Below are 17,708 nucleotides of genomic sequence, written 5' to 3' on the forward strand. Positions count from 1 at the left end.
AGATTCGTTAGAAAAAGATAACATTGAATAATATCTAAATGTTCTCACCATTAAATTATATGTCTAGCTAATAGGAATGACGTTCATCTTGGAAAGCTCACCACACGCTCAATGAACAAACAAATAGTGTGTGCGCGCATGCCATCGCTCTTCTTTAGCTTCAGATTCGGCTTGTTCACCTTGACAATGAGATTTATTATACAACCAGATGGACACAGTCTGGACATAAAGTCACCGCGCTAGTCACCATGCCCCAGATATGTCTAGCCCCTGGACAAAAAACATATAATTTCACGTCATTTTCAAATACTTGAAAATTTGTACCTAGTCCCATTTTACTGAATAAATCCCACTTTAACGAAATAGAGCTTATCTGGCAATCATTGATGATGATTGACTATCATCTGAGATAGTTCATTATCCTTATCAAAAGTTTGCTTGATTATTGTCGATCTAGAATGATTTTTCATTCTTCAGGATGGTGGATCCTTTCTTCGATAATGATTATGCATCTCTTTATTGATGGAATGATTAATGGTCTTTTGTGATAGTTAGTCATTCGCTTTGATGGCTTATGGCTTTTCGCAATACCACATGTTTTTGTGGTTTGCTTTGGATTGGTCTCTTGAGTTTGAGACATCAGGAGGATGTTGTTGACGATTATTTAAGCAACTTTGGTTCCTTAGTATTATTAATTAGGATTTATTCAGATTGACTAATACGATACTTAGCATGAAAAAGTGTTTGTTGGTCTTATCACATTCATTCTGCTTTGTTGATTATTGCTCGAGTTACATTTGATAAATTTGTTTGTTATTTCCTTTGGGTTATACATTTGCAAGTATTGTGCTTGCTAGTCAATGATACTTTATATTCTTTGAGCTATCTTTTGTAAGTTGTTTAGCATTTTATTTGCAATCTTTGATAGTTCAATTTTATCATTGAGTTTTCTTGATGATAGATTGGCTATCAAATTTGTATGGTAAATCTTATATTTTCCAATCATAATAATCTTGGTGGTTTCTGTATTATACTACTGGTTTATCGGATGATAACTTACTTGGAATACTTTTGTGTTCTAATCTAAGATTTAATCACTGTTAATTAAGTCTCTAAGATATCATTGTTTATGACTTTGATATGGTCTGTCTATTGATCTTTGAGTTTGGGCCAGTATAGGTAGACTGGCTTCAACACTTTGTGTGCATGGTGAAATCTTTAGTCATGGGGTAGCTACTGTCGACTGGTCACATCACCCACCTCTTTGTCAATGTTCCTTTTTCCGTTAAAAAGGCATGACCGAGTAAACACCTCTAACTGCTTGTTTACAGTAGTCTATCTAAACCTTACAGATGGGTTTGGTTTCTTTGTTCATGACGGTTGGGGCTTTTGGCTTCTCTCTCTGTGTCCCTGCGGGCAGGGGTGTATCACACTTTTGTAACCTGGGTGACAACTAGAGCAGCAAGGGTGGTTAACTTTGTTGGTCATTTCCTTGTCAACAATGGCTAGAAGGTGTCTTAGTTGGTAACGCATCCGCATTAGACAAAAAGGTTATCCTAACTCATTTAAGTTGGTACATTTCTCACATAGTGTGAATATCATAAACTTTTTCTAGAGTTGTTTCCTTGGTGGTATTCCAGACTAGAGTACACATCAACGAGGACCTCAATCTTCCCTAAAGGGGGGAGAGGGTCGCAAATGTGACTTTGGGTATCGAAAGTTACCTGTCGGCCAGTCCTTACGGACACTCTTTCCTTACTACCACAACGGCAGGAGGTTGGTATTGCTGGACTCGTTATCAGTCTCCGCCTAAGCTAGTTGAGAAATTGGTTTTCATATGTGCACTTGATCAAATGAGCATAAGGACGGAATTCCTAAGTGCTATTAGTCAAGCATACTTGACTTGGTTAGAGAAATTCATTTGTTAACTTGCACTTGCTTATGTTGAGAACCCTTGTGATATTGAGCTTAGTCCCTCAATATTAACTAAATGATAGCTTACCGTGTCTGCCATTATGCCCTTTGTGTTAGTCTTATTTCGGTCCTAAATGCTATTTATGGAAAGTGTTTAGATTTGCTCATTTGGCATATCTACGAAATGTAGAGATTGGATGGTGTTCATCCTATGTTGAAATTCATATTCTAGCACCATTCCATATTTAGTAAATTTCGAGCTTGTCCCAGAGACTAACTCCTAATACTAAGGGAGGCTTGGGGTGAAAGCCTAAAGCGTGTGTCCCGGGGGGTTATGGGGGGTTCCAAATGTATAGTAGTGTATAGTAGGGATAGTGGGTAGGTCAAGCATGGCCGACCAACCTGTGGCATAATTTAGCTCTCGCTTGCGTGCCTGTCCTTATTTTGTGTCTGGCTTGGGTCTAAGCCCAAGCTCCACACCATGCTAACTGGTGGAGTACCTATGTCCTCGCGTTAAACCACTAGTATGCTAAAATAGCGCCAAACTTTATAATTTGGCTTCATTTTGCGTGCTGGTCCTGGCATTGGGATGCTGGATACTCTAGGACTGTTCCAAGTCGCTCCGTGCCCCTGTCCCTTCGCTCTTTGGGCTATACGCTTGGGAGTTGCTCCATGGTCCAATTCCATCACTCCTTAGCTCCATACTTAAGAGTTTGGCTCCGTACCTTCGTTTAATGGCCCAAGGCCTTGAAACTTGAGTTCCACACCATTATCTTTGGACACATCGCATTTCTCACATTGCATAAAGAGGGTTTAAGTTCTACTTCATAGTGTTCTCCTATGGTAAATCACCATAGGATAAAGGGTTAAAACCACATACACTACAAAAGGCTATGTGTATATAGTGGGTGATGATATAACCATTAGTCAGTCCAAGACTAAAGTGAATATGAATGGATAAATAAGGTGACTTGGTGAAATGTTCAAGAGTGAACTTTAACTCCTCCAAGAGATTAAGTTGTTAATGTTCCCAATCCAAGTGTGGCAATAACTACTTGGATACTTTGTGTAGCTTATCGGAATCTCACTCTTGCTATAAAATCTCAAGCCATGGAAAGGAAGAGTAGTGGTCCTTTTACTTAATGACTAAAGGTATGGTTACATGGTGAGGAAATCTCAAAAGTTAGTGGGATTTAGTGGTCAAATTTTCAAGCTCTAGCTTACTGGCCATATTATTGATGTCGCGAATGTGACTTTGGGTATTGAAAGTTACCTGTCGGCTAGTCCTTTCGGATATTCTTTCCTTACTACCATGACGGCAGGAGGTCGGTATTACTGGACCCATTATCAGTTCCCACTTGAGCTAGTTGAGAAACTAGTTAATGACCATGCACTTAAATCAGATAAACATAAGGTAGGAACTTCTATGTGTTTCTTGCTAAGCATACTCGGCCTAGTTTGAGAAACTCCTGTCATTGGCTTGCACTTGCTAGTATCAAGAACCCCTGCGATATTGAGATTGGTCTCTCAGATGATAGCTTACCGTGTCTGCCAAACACCCTCACTATCATGCCCTTTGTGTTGGTCTCATTTTAGTCCTAAATGCTATTTATGGAAAGTGTCTAGATTTACTCATTTGGCATATCTACAGAATGTAGAGATTGTCCTGAACACAATGGTGTTCGTCCCGTGTCCAAATTCACAATCTAGGGACATTCTATATTTAATAAGTTTCGAGCTTGTCCCAGAGACTAACTCCTGATACTAAGGGAGGCTTGGGGTAAAAGCCCAAAGCGTGTGTTCCTCAAGGGGGGGGGCCTGTGGGGGGTTCCAAATGTATAGTAAGGATAGTGGGTAGGTCGGGCATGGCCGACCAACCTGAGGCATAGTCTAATTCCCGCTTGCGTGCCTGTCCTTGTTCTGCGTCCGGCTTGGGTCTAAGCCCAAGTTCCATTCCATGATAGCTGGTGGAGTACCCATGTCCTTGCGTTAGGCCACCGGTATGCCAAAATAGCCACAGACTCTGTTTGGCTCTGTTTTGCAGGCTGGTTCTGGCATTGGGATGTTAATTGCTCCAGGACTATTCCAAGTCGCTCCGAGCTCCTATCCCTTCACTCCTTGGGCTGCATGCTCGGGAGTTACTCCGTGGTCCGGTTCCGTCACTCCTTGGCTCCATGCTTGGGAGTTTGGCATTGTTCCTTCGTTCAGTGGCCCAAGGCCTTGAACCTCGAGTTCCGCACCACTGTCCTTTGGACACGTGGTATATGACACGTGGCATATGTCACGTGGCATAAAGAGGGTTTAGGTTCTGCTTCATGGTGTTATCCTATGGTAAATCACCATAGGATAAAGGGTATAAACCACGTGCGTTACAATTGAGCACTATCATGGATAAAAATAGACTTAATAGGGACCGAAAAATGGATATTTGGGAATGGTGTTCCCCATGTTTTAATGCATTCTAAGGATGCTAAAGTGTGGTTAAAAGATGACCATTTGTGGATAGATGGCACGATCTTGGAGAAACAAATTCCTTACCACCTACCCCAAAGGCCATTTTAAGCCTTAAAGGTAAGATGACTTTTGATTTGTTAATTAGTTATCACTTAACAATTCCTTCCCTCCAACCCCAATCCCAACCCCAACAACAAAGTCATTGTGCCTAAGGACAAGTTATATAAATGATCAACCTTTCTAGAGAACTATATTTAAGCTCTTGATGCATCATCTATAGTTGTATATATCAAGGAATCACTAGGTTCTTCACTCTAAACTAGTGTATATTTTAACTATCTAATATAAAACAAGTTGAGTTTTCACTTCAATTGGCTATTGCATCCAATAAGCCCATCTTATCAATGCACTATAACACTTAATATGGAGTAATATATCTATAAAAAAATTTATCACTTTTACCACTCTACAAAAGCATTAAAGTGTTCTACTACTCACTTGATGGAAAGATTGTTCACACAAAGATGAGATCTTCTACTTTTTATTTCCAAAATTGATAATGCTCATTGACAAACTTCTTTGCTTTGTCTTAAGCCAGCAAATTCAGTGTATTTACCATTAGAATATTATTAAGTTCTATACTTGATCACTTATTTCTAATCAAACTTGTGTTGAACATCCTTCCTTAAATGAAATCAGGGTTATTATTGTTTATCCAATCCAGTGGTTCTTAATTTTTAAGAATATTTACTTTAACTTTAAGGACTGAGCTTGATTTCATATGTTGGCTATTGTTATGGATGAATTGCATCAATAGAAGATACAACTAACTTTTGAGATCCTTAGTGTGATGTCTGTCATTGTCATAACTATAGCCTAAATCCATGAACAAAATAAAAGAGACAGATGGAGAGGGAAATTTTCCTAACACTAAGAACTTTTATGACATAAATGTGGCTCTACAAACCAAATTTAATTATAATTCTAAATATATGATATTAATATTTTATGACATAAATGTGGCTCTATAAACCGAATATTAATTTATAATACTAAATATATAATACAATATATCAATATACAATACAAACAAATTTCGGTTAGCAAACCAAAGAAAACAGCACAATGCAGAAAAATAATTTATTATCATTAACTCTGATATGTAAGGACTACTTTTATTTGCATAAAGACATGCCTTTCTTTTAAAATTCATATTTAAATTAATATTCTCAAATTAGATTCTTGAAATAAATATTTAATAAATTTATAAGCTTTCAAATGAATAATATTAATCAAATTTTAAATAAATTAACTACTTTGTTATTAACCAAAATTAATAATAATATATAGCATAAATTTAATTATTTAAGTAAATAAAACAAAATTATGAAAAAGTAAGTATAAACCATAAATATAAATATTTAGAGTTTAATCTTTATTTTAGCACTAAAACATTCACACAATTTTTCCTCATGAAATATATATATATTATTATAGTTCTTTACTCGTATTTTTATGTAGCTTATACTCAGAAGGAGTTTCATTATGAAAATTATGGAAATAATGGAGCAATGCCAAAGCAAATAAATATGAATATGATAATTAGTTCCATGTTTATATTCATAACTAATTCATTACCTTCAGGTGGAACTACACCAGAGAATTCTATATTTCATACATTCATTATTGGAGACATTTTAGAAGATACAACATTAATAATAGATATATTATTTGTTATTATATCTGCTAGTATAAATTGTCCATTAGACGATAATGGTATTCGTCAGATTAATAATGATAATACTAGGGATGTTTTGTTAAGAGTTGCTGAACAAACTTATCGTTCTATCCAAAATGCAAGAGCATCATATTTTATGAGTATTATTGTTCAACATGATATTGGTATTTTTTTAATATTATATCAAATCCGTGGATATACTCTTAGAATAACTCCTCATTATAATATTAATACATTTTCAATTCCATATAAATTTTGTAATTTCTTAAAAAATAGATTATTTAGTGGATATAAAGGTTTGTTTATTGCCACACTTAATGCTGGTGAATTTTTAATACATCTTTATAAAGCATATGTGTTTTTAGTACAACATGATTGTAACAGTGTTTTATATTACAAAAATATAGTTTTATGGAATACTGAAACATATGGAGAAGGTTTTGATTGTAAATTCAGATTGCAAGAAGATGGAAATTTTGTTTTATATTCAGCATTTGATTTGAAACCATTATATGCAACTGGAACTTATTGTAAGAAATTTAATTGTGTAAGCCCATCAATGCTTATTCTACAATTAGATTGTAATTTAATTTTATATGATGATGATAAACCTTCTATTCAAATGTGGTCAAGTAAAACAATATGTTATAAATAATAATTTTAAATGTAATCACAAATTTAAAAAAATTGAGACTTATTTTCCAACATATAGTGTTTTTTTTCTATTATTACTCAAAGATAATCTCATAAATATTCAGCCTTTAGTAATAATATAAAAAATTGTATTTTAGATCTGGATTTGAACTAAAGAAGATATTGTTTACTTTATAAAAATACAATAAGGCCCATGGGCCAACAAGAAGAATCAGAGCAAATACTAACATAAGACATTGTCAAGAGCACATTTTAGTAAAAGATTATATGAAAGATTTTTATGATGAGAAAGATCTCCAAGTTATTAGAACCATGAGGAATGGAAGTGTGAAATAGGCATTCTAACAACAAAGATATATTACCCTCTACCTAGAATGAAACAGTGACTACAGAAACAGCAGTCAATAGTAGTTGCAAAATCAAGTTCATGCCCAACATCATTTTCAATACACACTCCACTATCATGGCTATTCACAATTACTCTCTTAGATGCTATCTTGTCACCATTCCTCTCACATCCACAATACCATTCCTCCATATCCACTGCCAGTCATTGAAACTTATGGAGCCAAATCAAGATATCATTGGGGTACTCTCCATGGACTATATGGCCATTATCTAGGTATGGGCTTGCTTTTTTTCTTGCCCTTTAGCCTCTCTTTATTTTCTTTTCCATGTTCCCATGTGGTTTCCCACACTCTCTGCCCCACTTCTTTCTCTTGTTTTTCAACACTTTCCTTTGCTCTTTTCTTTGTTATCCTTCTGGAAATATCCCTGAGCTTATGTCCATTGATTGTTTGGGAAAAGATAATCTCGACTTCTAAATAACATCTCATGGTTGCATGGTTACTCTTTGCTGGCTGCAAAGAAACCCATGGGTTCTTATACATCATGACAAAGAAAAGTCTCAATTATATCTTATGACTAGTTTGTTCAATTGCAATGATTGTTGATATTACTGGTGGTTGGTGATGGCTTTGATGAAGTGATGTAAAGAGATATCATGGAAAATGATGGAGTATGGAGGAAAGTGGAAAATGGAAAAAAATACATTGTGCTAGATCAATTGATTTTTGATGATTTTTGTTCTACCAGTGAAAGCAATTTATAGAATTCTGTACTTTTTTTGGCATTTCTCGACATTCCTCAAGAAGCATTTTATAATTGGTGTTATTCCCAACTAATAATTGATTAATTGTTGATGAAGTTTTTTGTTATTCTTGACTACCATAGGACAACGAAACACTTGGAGTATCAAGGTTATTCTGTTCCTTTTCTACTCTGGAGCTCTTGGATGCAACTCCCCTGGCCGTGGACGAATTTGACCTCGGGGAGTATTAGCTATGCCAGTAATAGCTGAGGTGAGAGTGATGTTGGTGGGCAGAATGCCGTAGACAAGCACCAACGATAATGCCGCGAATTTGCTGCGAGGCCAAGCAAGATCACGGGATTACATCCCACCGGAAGAGCGTCTTCTAATCAATCTCGGACAAGGGAGACCGGAGAATGCGGGAACTAGCGATCGTTGTCTATAGAACCCTTTAAAAAGGAGGGTTTTAGGGTTTTGGGGATGGAAGACGCGATCGAGGAGCGCTACACGCGATGGAAGTCCTCCGTGCCCCTTCTCTACGACTGGTTTACTAATCACAATCTCACCTGGCCCTCTCTCAGCTGCCGGTAAGCATATGGATCACACAGTCCGGCATTCTCTCTACTAAACTTTCACGCTGCCCATGGTTTTGGTTTTTAGCTGGGGGCCTTCGGTGGAGCAGGGATCATCTAGAAATCTTCAGCAGCTCTACTTCAGCGAGCAGGCAAGTGATTCCTTTCCTACTCTTCCTCTTGCTACTTTGAAGGCAATTTCTTTTTCTTCTTGCTCTCTCTCGGCAGACTTATGGGCAGTATCCAAACACGCTTGTAGTTGTCAACTGTGAGATCATAAAACCACGATATGCTGCTCACGAGAGCTTATCCCAGGTATGGTTCATCAAAGTTTTTCCTTCCTCTTTTATACGAGAGTGCTTCTAGTTTAACGAGGAAGCTCGATCGCCATACATCAAGCGGCTTAAAACCGTGATCCATCCTGGCGAGGTCAGGAACCAAGAACAAGAAAAACTTAATCGGTTTTGAGCTTGTTTACCACAGGTGAACCGAATACGAGACTTACCTCAACTTAGCAGCAAAGTTGTGGCCACGCACACTGATAAGCCCGAGGTTTATCAATTCAATCCTTCGTAGAGTCTCACGACTTTCATTCAGGTGTACGTGTGGAATCTCGAATCACAGCCAAATCGATCTCCAGCACCAGGAGCTTCTCCTTCAAAGCCTGATATGGTATTGCGGTTTTTTTTTCCTATGCTTTAGACAATAAGTTCGTTCTTTGGCTCTTTGTCCAGGTATTGACGGGCCATACCGCAAACGCGGAGTACGCTCTTGCATTGTGTTCGTGTGAACCGTTTGTTCTATCTGGAGGTTAATCTCGTTTTAACTCTCGACTGGTTTTTTCATTCTGTCCTTGCTGTGCTAAATGCGTTTTTTATTTTCTTGTCGTAGGACAAGATCGGAAGGTTCTGCTTTGGGACATCAACGACGCCGTATCTGGACTTAATACACCAGGAAGACCTACTATGAACAGCGGTGGAACAGGCATGATAAGCAGCACTCACGTTTCAGCAACTGGCATCTTCAAAGGTCATTCTAAAACTGTGGAAGACGTTCAGTTTCGACCATCAAGGTATGGGGCGATCGTCTTTGGATCTTGTTTCATGATAAAACATTGCTATGCAGTGCAAATGAGTTTTGCAGCGTCGGAGATGACCGCTGTATCATTTTTTGGGACAAGAGACAGGGTAACAGTCCAGCACAAAAGGTACTTACAACTCTTCCTTTTTCTTCTTTCCGGCTAAACTATGCTCTTGCAGATTACTGATGCACACGACGATGATATTCATTGCTTAGATTGGAACGCTCATCAGGAGCATTACATTTTGACAGGGTAAAAGTTCCTCGTGCATCACTCTGCTTTAACCTGAAACTCTTTCCGTAGGTCCGCCGATACTTCTGTCAAGCTCTTCGATCTAAGAAAACTGGATTCGAATGAAAGTGGCTGTCAAGTGAAAAAGTTCAAAACACACGAAAGTGCAGTCTTGGGTGTGCAAGTAAGAGTACTTGTCTCAAGTATCTGAAAGATGCAAATGAAATTCTTTTACTTGCAGTGGTGCCCTGCAAAAGCGTCAGCTTTCGCTAGTGCTGCAGCGGACTCCACGGTGAGCATCAGTGATATCGAGATAAGTTTCAAGAGCTCAGATTCCAACGCAAACCATTCGGAAGGACTGATCTTCAAGCACATTGGACACAGGTGATCTAGAAAAGCATGCTTTTCCTTTCTTGAGGTGGAGGTTCATTCAGGGGCCAAATCGTCGACTTCCACTGGGATCCTTTGGAGCCATGGTTACTGGCGACCGTGTCCACAGACGCGAAAGGTGGCGGCACACTACAGGTACAAGAAAGTCCATGTTGTTTCACAGTCTAAGATTTTTTTTACCTGTAGCTTTGGCGACTTAGCGACTTAATCTACCGACCAGAAGACGAAGTTCTTGCAGAGCTAGAGAGCTTAACGAATAAGTCCACAATCTGATCTAACAGCGCTGGATATACTCTGGTATATTTATTCATCTCACATGTCGCTGGTTTCAATCAAGCTTGCTGCAGGCTTTTGGTAAAGTCGAGTAAATGCAAAACAAGTTTGGTACTGCGCGAATGCTGCAGCTCACACCAAACTGGCGGATAGGTTCTCGCAGAAGGGCACAAAGCCCACAAGATGTTGGCCGTGGTGGCTTTGAAGCCGCAATGTCTGTTGACGACGACGACGACGACAACTCTCCAGAAAACGCAAGGACGAAGAAGAAGCAGCACCAACAACAGCAAGAACAAATGGTGAGTTCCTCAGGAAAGCTCTCAAGAAAGACAGCACGGATCCGGGTATGGTGGCTGCTCTCGATTTGGTTCTCAGCTTTAGCTCGGATAGCAGCGGCAAGAGGGTGCTCGAATGAGCTCAAGTTGAGCCTCGGCATGGCTCCAAACGCCATGCCCGAGGAAGTGGTCCACAAGGTTGACAGGATGATCCAAGTTCACGCTTTTAGAGCACTCTTGAGACCACACACTGGCACTGTCTACGACGTTCCACTTCCAATGGGGATCCAACCGGGCCTCTCCGTCCAAGCCGTGAGACTCAAGACTGGAAGCTTGCAACACCGGGGATTCATCTTCAACGAGTTCATCCTCCCTCCAAGGCTTGCGGTGACGACGAGAGTGAATTCCAGGGAAGAGGTTCCGGAGTACGTGGTTCTCGTCTACAGGTTTTTCAGCATGAGATTCTCGGCCTACTGTCCGAAGAACGGGATCTCGATCATCGGTCCCGTGGTGGGAATCCGAGCTTACAGTGGGATGGATATGGAGGAGAGCTCTTCCGGAGTGAAAGCGCCTGTAGAGGCCGAAGTGGTGGCTTTGGAAGACCCCGTGACAGTTCGCATTCCAATCTTTCCACTCTCCGACTCCAACAAGGTGAATCCGGCGATGTGCGCTCTCTTCGACGGAAACGGGAACACCACCGTCACTCCCATGACTTACGTGAACGTTTGCTCCATGTATCAACTTGGTGACGCCACGCTCGTGAACTTCTCCGCGAACAGCACCGGCGAGAGCTGGACGGATCCGATCGAAGCTCCAGCCCCCGCGCCGGGAAAGCACGCGAGGGATCATCCCAGCCACGCTGCGCCATCGCCCTCGTCATCGTCTTCGTCCATGGGAGAAAGCAAAGCTCGCCGGAGGCGTTCCTCGTCGAGAATTAAAGCTGGGATCTTGGGAACAATGGGGGCACTGACAGTGATGATCTTGGGAGCTTTCGTTGGAATGGCCGGTCTGAGAATCCACCACGCTGCGAGGATTTTTAAAATGGAGATCCAAGCAAGCGAGAGTGAGTCGCTAGGAATGACGTTGATATCGTACAACGCACGGCCTCCCAATGCCCGTGCTAGCCGTACGAAGCCGTGTCTAGAGAAGGACTATATCTTCCGATAGCGAGCTATGGATTTTTTCTCTGTCTCGTGTGTGTATTTTTCGAATGGAAAGAATATTACTTGGCTCTCTCAAGAACCCTAAAGTTCGAGGATTTTTCTTTGTGGTCATGAAATATTTTGGGGGATTGTTTGGCGCTTAGAGCAATGCATCCAATGCCGGCCGCGATTGTGTCGCCTCTTCGCGTCTACGCGCACAATCCGGAGGCGCCGGTGTGTTCTTCGTCATCTGTGGTAGCGGCGGTGGTGAGCTATGGAAAGATTACGCACAATGCAGGGCTTCTGCGATTTGGAATCCGATGCAAGAGGAGGAGGGGAGTTCTTGTGGCCATGGCCTCGGCGGCCGCGGCAGAGCCTTCTTCTCCGGAGGTAATCACGACTCCCAAGGGATTGCAAGTCCAGGAGACGCAGAACGATGGTAATGCTCGGGTAAGCATCAGTTTCTCCAATATTTCCAGATGGAATTTTTTTTTGTTGTGTAGGTTCGCTTGAAAGTAAGAGTTCCGGGGAATCTCTGCAAGGAAATTTACGATGAAACCCTGCTGGATTTTAGCAAGAAAGTGAAGGTGAGTGTAATAGTGATACTCTAGAACCAGCATTTTCAGTAGAGTTTTGTTATGATTGTCAGGTGAAAGGTTTTCGTCCTGGAAAAGTTCCAGAGTGGGTTTTGCTCAGTCAAATTGGGCAGAAGCGTGTCGAGTCGGAGGCGGTGAAGTTGATCCTGGAGAAAACTCTCCCCGAAGCTATGGCTTCCGTGAGTAGCTTTGCCATTACTTTTCTCCGTAGCTTACGTGCTGTTTTAAGGTTGCTGGACGAGCACTGAAAGATTCAGAAGAGATTGTCACGAAATTCGATTCGCTGCTGGCAGCCTTCACGCCAACTTCTCCTCTAAGGTAATGTTTTTGGTCGTCGTTTGCTCTAGAACTCCACCTAAGCGGTTTAAGCGATAGTTATCATGTTGCAGTGGATGTTATACCGGATGTGGAGTGGACATCAAAGGACGCTTACAAACATATGGTGCTAGAAGTTGAAGGTCGCGACGATATTGGTGTTCAAAATGCTGCCGATGCTGAGCTTGCATCGCGACACAAGGATTTGGGATCCTTGAGAGTTGTAACTGGTAGAGGATTGGAGGTATATCTAGCTTTTTGTTTTCCTTATTCTGACTTGGCTCCTTGTGTAGATGAACGATGTCGTTATTATTGATATTTCGGCTGCTCGCATAAACAGTGATGGAACAATTGGCGACAAGATTCTATCATGCACACAGAAAGGTACGCGTTGCTCTGGTATACTCCGGTTGATTGAAAATACCTCTTCAGGATTTAGTTTGGACACGGAGGAGAGCACTTCTTATATACCAGGGCTTGTTCAAAACATGATGGACCAGAAAGGTGGCGAAACTCGCACTTTTGATCTTGTTTTTCCTCCAGACTGGAATCAGGAGCACCTTCGTAACATCAAAGCGCGATTCACTGTAAGTCTTGCTACTGCTTTAAGTGACATCCTCAGTGCGGTTTTTGGTTAGGTGGAATGCAAAGAAGTCTTCCTGAGGGTAGTACCTGATCTAAATGACGAAATTGCGGAAAAGCTTGTTGAAGGATGCAAGACATTAGAGCAGGTAGGATGCAATTTTTCGCTTGAGATTTCCTTGGTATCTCTTGTCAATCAGGTGAAGCAAGCTTTGCTCAAAAAGCATCAGCTCATTGAGGAAAATAACAGAAAGAATGCAGCCAGGGGAGCAGTACTTGAAAAACTTTCCAAGGTCAAGTAACATCTTGATCTTGCGCTTAATTCCATGTATCTATGTGCAGATAGCAAAGATTCAAGTTCCAAAATCCTTACTAGAGGAGCAGGGCCGACAAATATATGCCGCCAAGCTTATGGAGTTGCACGTAAGATTGACTAGTGTCCAAGTATTCGATTTTGACATGCCAATCCAGATCAAACAACGGTTTGACAAGAAGCAAATGGAGCCGCTCACTAGCGAAGAAATGGTGAACAACTTTATTCGTGTCAAGCACGATGAGATATCGGCTACAGTGAGGCAATCCATCGCCGTGGCAGAGGTTTTCAGGCTTGAAAAGCTTCAGGTTTGTTTCATCGGTACGTTCTTTTACTTTACTGAAGTGCTGTGCGTAACAGTACACGAGGGATGAGCTAGAAGCGGAGGTAAAGTCCGCTATTGACGAGTTCAAGATCTACAACCAAGAATACGACGAAAAGAAAGTGAGAGAACAGGTACGTTTCACGCCATCGCTCTCAATCAGTTTTAGACAAGAAAATCTTGTGTTCTAGGCGCAAGAGATGCTTGAGGGTGCCAAAGTCTTGGATTGGCTACTGGAGCAAGCGGACATCAGATACGTAACTACTAAGTAGATAGTGATTTGCTTCGTCCGGACAAACGTTTTGGCTTGTAATCGCAGCTTTTTGGAGGGTTTCCATTTTGCTTAACACTGTGTATAATCTATCTAACCGGAGGCGAATTTTTCTCAGCTGGCATTGATGAAACGTAGAGGCAGCAGGCAGCTCACACTATTTTTGTGGGTGGTGTGCACGGGACACGGCCCCTGGGATTGCGTGCCTGTGCTTGACAGACCACTCAGCAAAGTGGCGCAATAAATCCTCCGAGAGGAGGCGGCCGATGACGAGTCGGAGTCATGCCCAGAGCTTGCTTCCTCCTCGCCATCGCCTTGTTCTCTGCCGTCTCTACTTCTGCAACGACGAACAATGCGAGTATGTTTCGTTCTCCTCTTCTTTATTTTTATTTTTTTCGCGTGACTCGCTTTCCCTCTATTGTGACAGCTCGGGTGCGCTCCGTGAGCTTGGGAGGCTGGCTGGTGATTGAGAAATGGATCAAGCCGTCGCTTTTTGATGGAATCGTGGAGCCGGACCTCTTAGTAATCTAGTTTTTGTTTCCTTGTCCTCTAGTTGTTTTGTGTTGCCTTGTCTTGTCTCGTCCAGGATGGAACTCTTGTTACATTCGAGTCACTGGTTCTGGGAACTTATGTGACGGCTGCCAATGGAGGTGGCTCGGACGTCACTGCCAACGGCACCTCGGCGTCGGACTGGCAAACATTCAAGGTAAAGATGGAACTCTCGGTGGTGCTGTCTGACAATACTCCTTTTCTGACAGCTATGGCGTGTTTCCAGTACATTGTTCCAGTTTCGGGTGTCCAAGAACCAGTTTATCTCAGCACCGGATTCGAGTGTCTCCGCCACCGTGGACTATCCCGGACAGTCTGAAACGTTTGAGATTAGTCGAAACGGTGGCCTGGTGATGCTTCGAGCCCCCAATGGCATGTACCTCCAGGTAGTGAACTGCGATCGTATGAAAAGCTCAAGCTCAATGTGATCCATTCCACAGGCAAATGAGAACTCTCGACTGACTGCCGATTACAATGGGACTCTGGGATGGAGCAGTGACAATCCAGCAGTCTTCAATATGACTGTCAATACTGTTCTTGGTGGAGAGTTCCAGCTCGCCAATGGGTACGACAAAGAAGACGCACAAACCGTGTTCAAGGTTTGTGAGTCGAGGCTTTGTGATTGGAGCTTCTGAAGTCTTGGTGTCTTAGAAACACCGAGAGAGCTTCATCACTCAAGACGACTTCAAGTTCTTGGCTGCAAACGCAATCAACAACGTTAGAATTCCGATTGGCTGGTGGATTGCATACGACCCAGAGCCTCCATTCCCATTCGTTTCCGGCTCGCTCGAGGCACTGGACAACGCGTTCACCTGGGCAGAGTACGTACGCGATCTCTAAATTGCTTAAAGTTGATACGTCTTTCGTCCAGGAACACCGGCATCAGCGTCCTAGTGGATCTCCACGCGGCCCCGGGATCTCAAAGCCAGTGGCAACACTGTGGAACTCGGGACGGCGTTTCAGAGTGGGCCAAAGCCAACACCAGCTACATCTCCGATACACTTTCAGTCATTGAATTTCTGACCTCCAGGTATGCATGCGAGTCCCTCGCTCTCTTCTTTCATTCACTTTTTGCCTTTCTCTCCGTGTTCTTCAACCTTGTAGATACGCAAGCCATTCCGCATTTTTTGGCATCGAGCTTCTCAACGAGCCAACTCAGCAGCACGTACCACTCGACGTCCTCCGCAATTACTACGTTGCGGGCTACAGCAGGGTGAGAAAATACAGCTCAAGCTGCTTCGTGATCATCTGCCAGCTGATCGGCACAAACCCGAGCATACTGGTGGATTTCATGACACCCAGCGATGGCTACACCAACGTCGCCTTGGACGTCCACTGGTACAACCTCTTCGAGAACAGATTCGTGAACACTTCGGCGCAGTGGAACATCGACTATATCCTCAACCAGAGGAACTCCGATCTCCAAAAGCTCAACAACGCAAACGGGCCTCTCATACTCGTTGGTAAGCTCTTGGAGTTCGTCAGTGATTCATGGATCGATCTAAAACCATTGCCTTGCAGGGGAATGGACCACCGAGTGGGATGTGCAAGGAGCCACCATGTCGGACTACCGAAACTTTGGAGTGGCACAGCTCAAAGTGTTTGGAAACGCATCGCTGGGGTGGTCTTACTGGGGACTCAAGAGCAAGGATCTACACTGGGACTTCGAAAGAACCGTGGAAAAGGGACTGCTCACACGCCAGAGCAACGGACAGTGGCCTTGAAAAAGAACAAACAGGGCCAGTGACAACTCTCAAGAATAGGATCTAACAAAAGTTCCGGGAAAACAAATGATTTTTTCTTGAAGCAAGGACTATAGTTTATAGACAAAAGTATTTTTATATCCAGTTAGATTGCTTAGTATGGCTCGGCATATCTAACTTGAACACTTGGTGCGAATGGCACTAAAGACATGGTGAATGAGATAGGGACACCCAGTTTCAGTTGTTATAGACCCTTAGCTAGAAGGGTTGTTTTGGGTGCATCACCAAGTGTGGGGGATGCCCTCGGGGTCATGGTGAACAATTTAAAGGTCTGGAAGACTTAGTACCTATTGACAAACCTATTAAAGTGCCAAGTTGTGATCACTAGGTGATCTTATGACTAAAAACAACTTGTGAGGTTAAAGGATAAAGTCTTTAGTTCAAAGTGTAGGTTTGAACTATTGATGATGGTGTGGCTTAGTCAAGGTGATCAAGTGGGAAGAACACCTAAGGGAAATTATTTGTGACTATGTGTTGGCATAATGAGTCTGAATAAAGTAGTCTCTATAAAAGACCTATAAGAGGGTCACAAAGTTGGGCCAAGGATAGAGCCTACAGTAGAAAATCTTAAAGAGACGTACTAGGGGTGAACACCCTTTGGACTTGGCAAGGCAAAGTCCTTGCTATGGGACCAAAAGGATACCTCAAGAATGGAGGTAGTGATCCGATGTTGTTGGGTGCAACAATCAAGGATAGGAGCAAAAGACTAGCAGTTAAAAAAAGAGCCATGGGAATCATGGGAAAGAATCCAAAACGCAAAGCACCGTCAAGTGTGGGGGATGCCCTTAAGGTTATAGTCAACAATTTAAAAGGGTCTGGAAGACTTAGTTTCTATTGGTAGACCTGTTAAGGGGTCAAGATGAGATCACTAGGTGATCTTATGGCTAAACAAGGACAAGATCTTTGTTTGGGTTAAGGAATATGATTTGTAGTTCAAAGTGTTGATTTGAACTATTGATAATGGTGTGACTTGGTCAAGGTGACCAAGTGGGAAGGACACCTAAAGAGAAATCAGTTGTGCCAATATGATGGTATAGTAAGTTCAAGAAAGTAATCTTTAAGAGAAACCCATGGGAGGGTCACAAAGTTGGGCTATAGACGGAGCCCATAGCAGAAAATGCTAAAGAGACCTACTAGGGGTGAGCACCCTCTAGACTTAGCAAAGTAAAGCCTTTGCCATGGA

The 17,708-nt window shown here is 42.1% G+C and overlaps 3 protein-coding genes across 4 annotated transcripts; all 3 read left to right on the top strand.

Annotated features, from left to right (window-relative positions):
• Positions 1 to 8,315: 8,315 nt before the first annotated feature.
• LOC9648300 (WD-40 repeat-containing protein MSI4) lies at positions 8,316 to 10,547 on the top strand. 2 transcript variants are annotated; one of them, XM_024686725.1, is made up of 15 exons: positions 8,316 to 8,437; positions 8,511 to 8,574; positions 8,651 to 8,737; positions 8,789 to 8,851; positions 8,906 to 8,974; positions 9,020 to 9,094; positions 9,157 to 9,232; positions 9,314 to 9,494; positions 9,548 to 9,629; positions 9,682 to 9,755; positions 9,807 to 9,918; positions 9,976 to 10,118; positions 10,169 to 10,259; positions 10,311 to 10,421; positions 10,472 to 10,547. In XM_024686725.1, the coding sequence occupies exons 1-14, from the start codon at positions 8,331 to 8,333 to the stop codon at positions 10,395 to 10,397; spliced, it is 1,311 nt and encodes a 436-aa protein (XP_024542493.1). In that variant the 5' UTR covers positions 8,316 to 8,330; the 3' UTR covers positions 10,398 to 10,421; positions 10,472 to 10,547. The 2 variants fall into 2 exon arrangements, with proteins under 2 accessions (XP_024542493.1, XP_024542492.1); XM_024686724.1 differs by having other exon boundaries at positions 10,311 to 10,547.
• Positions 10,548 to 11,910: 1,363 nt separating this feature from the next.
• LOC9648301 (trigger factor-like protein TIG, Chloroplastic) lies at positions 11,911 to 14,289 on the top strand. The gene is made up of 13 exons (XM_002981681.2): positions 11,911 to 12,264; positions 12,318 to 12,401; positions 12,464 to 12,589; positions 12,640 to 12,728; positions 12,786 to 12,969; positions 13,019 to 13,109; positions 13,158 to 13,312; positions 13,364 to 13,456; positions 13,508 to 13,600; positions 13,650 to 13,730; positions 13,779 to 13,928; positions 13,981 to 14,076; positions 14,134 to 14,289. Exons 1-13 carry the CDS (start codon positions 11,983 to 11,985, stop codon positions 14,212 to 14,214), a joined length of 1,605 nt encoding a protein of 534 aa, XP_002981727.2. The 5' UTR covers positions 11,911 to 11,982; the 3' UTR covers positions 14,215 to 14,289.
• A 95-nt stretch (positions 14,290 to 14,384) lies between these two features.
• LOC9648302 (probable glucan 1,3-beta-glucosidase A) lies at positions 14,385 to 16,625 on the top strand. The gene is made up of 9 exons (XM_024686723.1): positions 14,385 to 14,571; positions 14,641 to 14,735; positions 14,800 to 14,919; positions 14,972 to 15,148; positions 15,203 to 15,361; positions 15,414 to 15,583; positions 15,634 to 15,792; positions 15,867 to 16,225; positions 16,284 to 16,625. Exons 1-9 carry the CDS (start codon positions 14,496 to 14,498, stop codon positions 16,484 to 16,486), a joined length of 1,518 nt encoding a protein of 505 aa, XP_024542491.1. The 5' UTR covers positions 14,385 to 14,495; the 3' UTR covers positions 16,487 to 16,625.
• Positions 16,626 to 17,708: the final 1,083 nt, after the last annotated feature.

This window comes from Selaginella moellendorffii, unplaced genomic scaffold, assembly GCF_000143415.4.
Source record: "Selaginella moellendorffii unplaced genomic scaffold, v1.0 SELMOscaffold_50, whole genome shotgun sequence".
In the NCBI taxonomy this organism is placed as follows: Eukaryota; Viridiplantae; Streptophyta; class Lycopodiopsida; order Selaginellales; family Selaginellaceae; genus Selaginella; species Selaginella moellendorffii.

Coding starts and splice junctions, on each gene's coding strand:
- LOC9648301 (XM_002981681.2), top strand. CDS start 11,983: ATGCATCCAATGCCGGCCGCGATTGTGTCGCCTCTTCGCGTCTACGCG. Junction 13,313..13,363: donor ACATCAAAGCGCGATTCACT/GTAAGTCTTGCT, acceptor GTTTTTGGTTAG/GTGGAATGCAAAGAAGTCTT. Junction 13,457..13,507: donor GATGCAAGACATTAGAGCAG/GTAGGATGCAAT, acceptor CTTGTCAATCAG/GTGAAGCAAGCTTTGCTCAA.
- LOC9648300 (XM_024686724.1), top strand. CDS start 8,331: ATGGAAGACGCGATCGAGGAGCGCTACACGCGATGGAAGTCCTCCGTG. Junction 8,738..8,788: donor CTCACGAGAGCTTATCCCAG/GTATGGTTCATC, acceptor GAGTGCTTCTAG/TTTAACGAGGAAGCTCGATC. Junction 8,852..8,905: donor CCGTGATCCATCCTGGCGAG/GTCAGGAACCAA, acceptor TGTTTACCACAG/GTGAACCGAATACGAGACTT.
- LOC9648302 (XM_024686723.1), top strand. CDS start 14,496: ATGCCCAGAGCTTGCTTCCTCCTCGCCATCGCCTTGTTCTCTGCCGTC. Junction 15,362..15,413: donor ACGCACAAACCGTGTTCAAG/GTTTGTGAGTCG, acceptor TTGGTGTCTTAG/AAACACCGAGAGAGCTTCAT. Junction 15,793..15,866: donor ATTGAATTTCTGACCTCCAG/GTATGCATGCGA, acceptor TCAACCTTGTAG/ATACGCAAGCCATTCCGCAT.